At 55.1% G+C, this 9,238-nt stretch overlaps 1 protein-coding gene across 1 annotated transcript; it reads right to left on the reverse strand.

Moving 5' to 3' along the window:
• Positions 1–5,967: 5,967 nt before the first annotated feature.
• LOC129386110 (uncharacterized) lies at positions 5,968–8,811 on the reverse strand. The gene has a single exon (XM_055073402.1). It carries the CDS (start codon positions 7,795–7,797, stop codon positions 5,968–5,970), a length of 1,830 nt encoding a protein of 609 aa, XP_054929377.1. The 5' UTR covers positions 7,798–8,811.
• Between the last annotated feature and the right edge of the window lie 427 nt (positions 8,812–9,238).

Genomic DNA, 9,238 nt, shown 5'->3' on the forward strand with positions numbered 1-9,238 from the left:
TATGCTGGCTGATAGTGGCCCCCTCCCACTTATAGTATGCTTCACCGCGTAACTAAGCTGTACTGCGGCGAAGAAGCCGTACATTTGTATTGAGTGAATAAAGAAATGGTTTTTACAACAGTACAGAAATAAACGCGCACCATGCATCATTCTACCACACGAAAGAGCGTCGCAACATACGGTAGCCGATTCACACAGGCCGTGTAGCCCACTTATCAGTCGTAAAGGGTATTATGGGTAAATCAAAATTTCAGACACACATATGTGTTTGGTTACGTTCGCACTCCTTGCGTAATAAGACTCCCAGAACTTCCACAATAGAAAGTAAATTACAACACACAAACGCAAAGAACACTATAGGTCTAGTTTTCAGCTCGGCCGTCATGCAAATGACATATAGCGCCGAAAAACGTGAACATGCTGTGTGTTAGCGTCGTAAACTTCATACTAGGCAAGGAGCTAGCACACCACAAACCCTAAGCCACTCTGCTCCTCCGCCACCCTCGCTGCACGGCTGCACCACTCGTTTCAAGCACAGCACACCAAACACACATTCAGCGCTGAACAGTGGGCGGTCGACGCAGTTGCATTTACATGACTTGCAGCGAGCAGCACATCCCTCGATGTCCGTTAAGCAAAGCCGGACACGGCGACGCCACATCGCGGTTCGCAGAACTTCGCTGCCGAGGCGCTAGGCCACTTCGATATTTCAATTGTCACCACCGCCGGGTCCTCAAGAAAGCACGGGTCACACAACGCAGATTCTGTAGTGCCAGAGCTCATCGAGGCCAAAGCCGCATTGCCGCACCGCCACTACTCACGGCTTTCCGCCAAGTAACACAGAACCTACAACCAACACACAAGCAACGCACGCACGATTACATGAGCAATGTTGAACAACGCGCGGTCCAGAGAACGATCACGCCGAGGACGAACACGCCACGGCGTCGCTCGGCGCCAGCATCGCGCCTTCTCAAAAATCCCTAAATAATGCTGTCCCTAGGCACCTAGGATCAGGTCACGTGGGGGATTTTTGTACGACAAATAGACGCACGCACGCCCCTGCTGCCAATACTTCCAAATTTTCCGTATAATGTAAAAATTTCGAGCAGTCTTACGATTTTACGAATCTTGTTTGAAATTTTACGGAAAACATTTTATTTGCGAAAAGAAAAGGTGAAAATGTAGTAAAACTACACCCTGGTATCTTGCACCGCCACGAGAGGGCAATACGTATGTGTGGTATCATCATCAGCAACTCGAAGGTTGTAGTGACTTCTGTCATCTACTAGGGAGGTCACGAATCCATACCTAAAGCTCGATAGCGCCTCCGCAAACCTATTGCCATGCTGTTGCCTTTGTTCGTGCGGGCATGTGGGTTTGGACTTCAGTCAGCTTCAGTCAGTGCAGTATTGGCCTCGCCTTTTGTGTGACCAGCTGCCGCGTCGGACGCAGTGCGACTCTGGCCTGTAGCGGCTTCGCAGCGCAATGACGGGGTCGAAGACCCGACAGTACTTCCAAGTGTTTTTGAAATCGTACACGGCAGAATTTCTGTGATTCGTGCCGTCGAAGAAAGGGGAGAAGTTCGGATGCTGCACCACGTGTGCCTGTGATGTGAACATCTCGCATGGTGGCAAGTCTGACATCAAGGTCCACATTGCTTCGAAAAAGCATCAGGGATACGTGAGAGCCGCGGACAGTCAGCCAAACCTAGCAAGTTTTGTAGGCAGAGACAACGAGCTCGGTGTGATTCGTGCAGAATGCCTCTTCACGGCGTTTTTATTTGAACACAACATCCCGCTGAGTGTCAGCGATCATGCCGGACCGATTTTCCAGATGTTCCCCAAGTGCGAAGAAGCGATACGCTATGCCTGTGGACGAACAAAGACGACGTCAATTGTTCAGGAAATGGCCGCCAACGCGGAGACTCCTTTGCTGGATGCCCTAAAACAAGTATTTCCGATCGCTGTAGATGGCAGTAACAATAGGGATACGCAGCTTTACCCTATTGTTGCGACATATTTCGTTAAAAAAACGAGTAGAGTCGAAAGCCGCCTTCTTTGCATTCGGACAATCCACGGTGAAGCGACAGGTCACAAGACTGCAAATCTGGTTCTGGACGAGACGGTCTCGGAATTTGCCTGTTGGAAACCTGTTGGCTATGTGTTCGGACAATGCCAATGTCATGATCGGCTAGAAAAACAGTGTTTCTACTGTATTGATGAGAGGTTCAACCAGGTTTGATAGGGGTTGGTCGCCCGGGCTATATCATTAACTTGGCCGACCAAAAGGGAGCCTCATGTCTTCTTGTAAAGGTTGATGAGGCTCTGGCTGACTTTTTTTTTACCTAGAGAAAAGCTCGAAATGGAAAGATTGACTTAGAGCTCCAAAAAATACATGACGCAGATGTCAGAAAGATGTTGAAGCATTCGCCGACACATAGGCTGTCGTTGGGAAAGTGTTTGGAGAGGCTTCTTGACCAGTGGAAACCACTACTCAGCTTTTTTTATCTGAAACAAAGCAGTGCAGCAAGCAGAGCTTGTTTTTGGAGTCACCAAATTTCGAAGACTTCCTCACAAACACCCAAGAACCCTGCACTGACCCAAAGCCTGCTATACATCTTCACAAGACTGCTACAGGCCTCGGAAAAAAAAGCACCAACGGCGATGAACTCTCGCTAAAGAAGGAAGGAGCTCGTCTGGACTTCAAGCAAAAAACCAAACTTCATACCAAGGATTCTGGGGAAGCCAGCCACGTGACCCGGGAGGAGCGCCTGTTTAATTTTTTGTCATCGCAGATAAACAAATCATGCTGTCTTTTTCTTCAAAATGTTATACTGCTTTTTAACTGCATTCTTCAGGCACAGGCTCCTCAGACTAATGTACTAAGGGGCCTCTTGAGCCGCTTTTTCGAGGATCTGACTAGATTTTGCGCCCAGGTGTTGTCAAGGCATGTCATTCATTGCTGGAAGTTGACTATGGAGCTGCAGAGAACCAGAAAGGTGACGAAGACAGTCATTGGCAGCACAACCTACTCTGTGGTTGAGACTGAGCTGCATTGAGAGAGAGAGCAGTTCTCTGCTCTACGTCGGTGCTTAACGGCAGCATGCGATTACATTCGCCACAAATTCTCACTAGGAGAGGTTAATCTCAATATGGCTGAAGTTGATCAAGTACAAGCTCTGGAAACTGCTTCATTCAACAGCGCACGTCATTTTATTATGGCGTTCCCTGCTATCCTACCCCAGCAGAGTGGCGAATCAAAAGAAGCAATCGACGCACTTGAAGTCGAGTTTGCCAAGATGCAAGCATATCAGGTTCCAGCCGAGATATTGAATGAGTCAAGGTGGGACGTGCAGAGGTCGCAATTAGGAAGAGTTCGAAGTGTTGACGGATCGCTCAGGTTGCACATAATTTCAATGGTTATGCTGGGTATTCTCTCCATTCCCCACAGCAATGCTGAATGTGAGAGAATATTTAGCACTGTGAACAAAACTCGAACGGAGTTTCACTCATCTGTGTGTGAGAAAGCACTTGAAAGTCTGCTGATGGTCAAGGGGCACCAGAGTGGTATTTGAGCAAACCTACGCGGAGAAGTTTCTAAAGCAGGAAAAGTAGGCAACAGCAAAATCAATGCAAAAATAAATTGTGCCCCAGTGGTGTTTTCGCTCTTTACCCTCCGAGACACGGATTTCACTAGCGGTTGTGAAAACGTGAGTAAGCTTGTCGCAAAAGGTAAATCCCTTAAAAAAAAGTGCTGCCGCGCATCCCCATTCCCGCCGCGATAGTTTTACGAATTTCCAAATGTTCAGGTTGGCAGGTATGCGAATTTGTGGGCTGATGCTGGCACGGCTGGGCTCAGTCATCCGGTGTCACCAATTTGTAGGTTGATGGCAGGGCTTGGTCGTTCGGTGCCACCAATTTGGGTTGATCCTGGCATGGCTGGGCTCGGTCGTCCGGTGTCACCAATGTGTCGGTTGATGCTGGCATGGTTGGGCTCGGTCATTCGGTGTCACCAATTTGTGGGTTGATGGCCAGGTTCGGTGGTCTGGCGTCACCAATAAGTGGGTTGGCATGGTTGAGCTCGGTCGTCCGGTGTTACCAATAAGTGGGTTGATGCTGGCATGGCTGGGCTCGGTCATCCGGTGTCAACAATTTGTAGCTTGATGGCAGGGCTTGGTCGTTTGGTGCCACCAATTTGGGTTGATGCTGGCATGGCTGGGCTCGGTCGTCCGGTGTCACCAATTTGTCGGTTGATGCTGGCATGGCTGGGCTCGGTCATCCGGTGTCAACAATTTGTAGCTTGATGGCAGGGCTTGTTCGTTCGGTGCCACCAATTTGCGTTGATGCTGGCATGGCTGGGCTCGGTCGTCCGGTGTCACCAGTTTGTCGGTTGATGCTGGCATGGCTGGGCTCGGTCATGTGTGAAGTGATTTTTTTATAGAGAAATGGAAGAGATAAGTGCAGTGCCGTAACTGTCTCTCACAGGAGGACACCTCAACAGCACTGCACGGGGAAAAGGGTGTGGGGAGGAAAAGATGGAGATAGTGACCGGAAGTAAAAAGCAGAGAGAGACCGGAATAGCAAAAAAGAAAAGACGACAATGTAGCTAAGCGTTTGCGGGGCCTACAGCCGCGCTCTGAGGTGTGTTGCTTCACAGAATTCCATCAATGCCGAAAATGCACGCTTGGCGATGGAACTGGGAGCATTGGGGAAGAGTAGGCACTGCAGGGTGGTAGATGGCAAGCCACATCGGCGGTAGGAAGCGTACAGAGCCTCCCTCTCGGTCCCGAAGGCCGGGCAGTGACGGAGAAGATGCTCCAGTGTCTCCACGCCGTCGCAGTTACCACACACGGGGCTGCCGGTTCCCGTGAGCCTGTGTGTGCGCGCCGCTTTTTGTAGCAGCCGATGCGCCGGCGGAGAAGGAAGGCGCAGTCAGCCCGAGAGGCGTATTTCCAACTGCTCGTAGGTACAACGGGGCGTGGAACTTGCGGAGACGACGGACGTTTGCGCGCATGCGCGAGTGAGAGCGGGTGCGAGAGAGGAAATGTGGGGAGTTTTGATTCTTGAAAATACGACTCTGCCTAGGTACTACGGAGGAGTCCCTTGGGGCGCGGTGTATGCGCTTGTCCCTAGGCGCGCCGTGCCGGCAGAAGTCGCGGGGCGCGGTTGTGCTGAACTTAGCATCGCAAGTTGGCGGCTCGACGCAATCATATTTAATAGATCATGTTTTTACTAATGAAAACAACGTGTCATTATTTCGCATTATTGGCGGCGCCTCCAGGACACCAAAGCGGCAATGGGGATATCAAAGCTAGAAGCCGGACTGGTCCGTGGGTTGGGGCTCGCAGAGGCCTGCGCGTGCCAGGGGAGTATAAGATCGGCTGTCCGCTATCGCGGACAGCCAATGTTTTATGCGAACACCCCCAGGCACGCTTCGGCCTCTGCGGCCCCAACCCACGGGCCGCCCGGCTTCCAGCTTTGATCCCCCCGCTACCGCTTGGGTGCCCCAGAGATCCTGCGCCGCCTGCTTTAATATAACCTCAGGTGCTCTCCTGAGGCCTCCGTTTGCCGGTTACATGTGCCCTCCTGGAGCAGTGCTTGTAAAAAATCCGATCTATCGTCGCGACGAAAAATTCGACCCGCGACTTATAAAACACCAGTCAGAACATTGTCCCTTCAGACACAGCGATCACCAAGCGGCGTCCGCGCCCACTGCCTCACCGCGCGGGCAGCCAGCGGCGGAGCGTATAAACCAACTCGACCGAACTCCGCAATGCCGGCATGTCAGGGGACAAACGAATACAACGCAATCTAAGAAACCTCCTCCGTAGTGCCTAGGCTGAGTCATATATTCAAGGAGCAAAAGCCCCCAGATTTTCTCTCTCGCGCCCGCTCTTACTCGCGCCTGCGCAGAAACGTCGAGCTCCGTCAAAAGTGGCACGCCCCGTTGTACCTACGAGCAATTCTAAATACGCGCCCGAGAGAGGCTCGCACGCGGGAGCAGGCGCGGGGGCGTTCCCGCCGCGACGCGCCGATCGGGATGTTGCGCAGTGAGGCTGCGCAGAACCGCTGTCTTGGCCGCGTCGAAGCTCGTTACCAAGTGGGTGAGGGGAAAGCGCTCACCGTGCGCCGCCTTGGCGAGGGAGTCAGCCTCCTCGTTGCCTGGCAATCCGATGTGTGCGGGTATCCATTGAAGCGCCAGGTCGCAGCCTTGATTCACGATGTGTCGCAGCTTGCAGCCAACTCGAACAACAAGGGGCACTCCGGCGTAGTCCCTGGCCAGCAGGCAAAGCGCCGCACGAGAGTCAGTAAGAATGGCCGCTGACACAATGTTCGGATGTTCCAAAAGGAGGTCGGCAGCGAGATCGATGGCGGCGAGTTCGGCCACTGTCGATGACGTGGCAACGCGCAGTCGGCACTGGCGCGTTTCCGAGATGTCCGGTGCCGTGCAAGCCGCAGCACCAGACCCGTCCGGCGTCACCGAGCCATCGGTGTAGACGAGAAGTCGTCCTGCCAGTCGCTCGTGCAGTAGGGAGGCGGTCTCCTGTCTCATGGCGCACACCGCAGTTCGGCGCTTTGATGCGACGCCAGGCACCGCGATGTTCACGTCGAGCAGACTGGAGTAGTACGGCAGGGAGACGAACTGTGGCGACGACCCGATGAGCTTTGAGAACTCGGTGGCGCACTTGCCCATTCCCAAGTTCGGCAGGGAGTGGAGTCTGCAGACGAGCCGCTGGCCCTGTGGTGAGCGCTGCAGGCGCTCAATGTGGTGGAGCGCCTGCTTTCGTGCACGAAGCGATGGCGGCCAGTTGCCCACTTCCGCGAGTGTCGCCCCTACTTGGGAGGAGCGAGGGAGGCCGTATAGTTCTCGCACCGCCGTACGGTGCGCCATGTCAATGGCATTCCAATTCGCCGCTCGAGCGTTGGTGGTGGGGAGGGCGTAGAGTGCCCTCGATGTGGCCACAGAGTTGTACACGCGCAGTGCGAGTTGCGGCGTGCATCCGTGTCCACGCGCGAGAACAGAGCGCGCGGCGCTGGCGACTTTCCTTGATTGCTTGCAGATGTGGGAGACGGCCGCATTGAAGTTGACGCGGCAGTCGATCTGCAGGCCGAGGTAACGGACGCTCTTGCGCCGCGGGAGAGGGCAACGGCGCAGAGTTAGCGGTGGCGCTTCGGAACGTGCTCGCGTTCCTCGCGGGTGTACCAGCAGTGCTTCTGTTTTGGTCACCGACAGCTGGAGGCCGATGCTTCCCATGAACTGGTCCACCGCGTCAATTGCAGTCTGGACAGATGCACGCACCTGATAGCCGACTTGAGTAGGGCCAGTCGCAAAGAGGGCGATGTCGTCAGCGTAGATTGCCACCCGTACTTCGTGCGACATCGCTTTTGGGATGTAGTCCGGAAGTCGCGCGAGGGCAAGATTAAACAAAAAGGGGCTCAAAACACTGCCCTGCGGAACACCAGAAAACACACTGCGGGGCCGGCTGAGCGCACCTCCAACCCGCACCCGAAGCGTGCGATCAGACAAGAAGGCTCGCACGTAGTCGAGTAGCCGGTCGGTGATGCCGAACTCGTGCAGCGCACTGACGATCGTAGAATGCGGCAGCCCATCGAAGGCGCCCTGTACATCAAGCAGGACGAGGTAGCCGGCCTCGCTACGGCTCGCCGCCTGCTCGAGAGTAGCGACAACCTCTGCCAGGGCTTCAGCCGTTGCGCGCAGCCGGCGGAAGCCGCTCTGCTCGGGAGCGAATGCGTCGAGTGCCGCCGCAATCCACTCCAGACGACGAAGTGCCATAGCTTCGAGTGTCTTACCGGCGACAGACGTGAGTGAAACCGGGCGGTAGGAGCTCACGCTGCTTCGCGGTTTGCCACTCTTGAGGAGAGGTACCACGGTTGCTTCTTTCCACTCGGGAGGAACGACGCCGGTGCGCCAGACGCGGTTGTACAGCTCCAACAGCGATGGGAGCTGCTCGTCGTCGATGTTTCGCCACGTCTGGTAGGTGATTCCATCCGCGCCCGGCGCAGAACGTCGCCTACGAGCGTTGAGCACGATGCGAAGCTCGCTCAAGGTGAAGTCCTCCGTGCACAGCGCCTTCACCTGCTGCAGAATTCCATTCGTCGGGAAGTAGCGAAGCGGCGCGAGGAGAGCGGCTTTGTTGTGCTCAGGACGCTCGGGAAGCTCGAAAACTGGGCCATCCGGCGGAAGCAATGGCGGCGGCGGTGCAAAAGCGGCGGCGAACGCGTCCGCGAGCTGCTCTGCGCTTAAGCCCTGTGCGACCGCGATGGAAAGCGCAGGACAGCGAGGGACCTTTGGTCGAAGGAGAGCGCCGAGAATGCGCCACGGGCGCGATCTGTTGCGCGTATCGTCGAGCGACTCACACAAACTGCTCCAGCTCTGATTGCGCCGCTGCCTGGCATGACGGCGGCACGCCGCATCAAGGCGATTGTAGAGAGTCCAATTCTGTCTCCTGTCACTCTTGATGGCTCGATGTTCAGCGCGGCGCCGGACAGCTCGAAGGTTAAGCAGTTTGATGTCGGGCACCGGCGTTCCCGCAGGCACAGAACAGCATTTCGTCTCGGCGTCGACACAACGTGTCACGTGAGTCAGGAAATCCGTGTTCGCAGTAGGGGGCGTGGCACAGAGTTTCCGAAACTGTGTCCAGTCGGTAACACGGTAGGGTGCGTGCGGCGGCTGTAGCGTGCGGCTCGAGGGAGATCGAGTAATGATCGGAGCCCTGAGTGTCGGGGCTGCGTCGCCACTCGTAGTGGCAACCCTCGCTCACAAGCGACAAGTCGATGGCGCTCTTCCGCGCACGAATGTGGGACTGCCGGTGCTGAGAAGTAGGAGGCCCGCAGAGAGGATGGAGTTCAGCAAGTCCCTACCTCGCGGCTCGGTGTGCGGGCAGCCCCATGTTGTGTGGTGACTGTTGAAGTCACCCAACACCGCACAGTCACCTCCGATGCGAGCGACAAGCGCAACCACGAACGAACTGTCCCACCGACGCACGGTCCGAACATAAACACTGCGACACAGGTCCCCAACACGCACAGTCACGGCCACGCACTCGATGCCACTGGTCACAATGTAGGTGACATTTACGTCGGCTTGCGCGAGACATGCGCGAACATACAGAGATGCGCGGGACCGTCCAGGCGAATGCAGCGGGTCACAACAATGAGTCTTGTTGCAGGTCTGCGACTGGCATTCGGTGGCACTGTGATAGGCCACAAATCCG

Source organism: Dermacentor andersoni, chromosome 3 (assembly GCF_023375885.2).
Source record: "Dermacentor andersoni chromosome 3, qqDerAnde1_hic_scaffold, whole genome shotgun sequence".
In the NCBI taxonomy this organism is placed as follows: Eukaryota; Metazoa; Arthropoda; class Arachnida; order Ixodida; family Ixodidae; genus Dermacentor; species Dermacentor andersoni.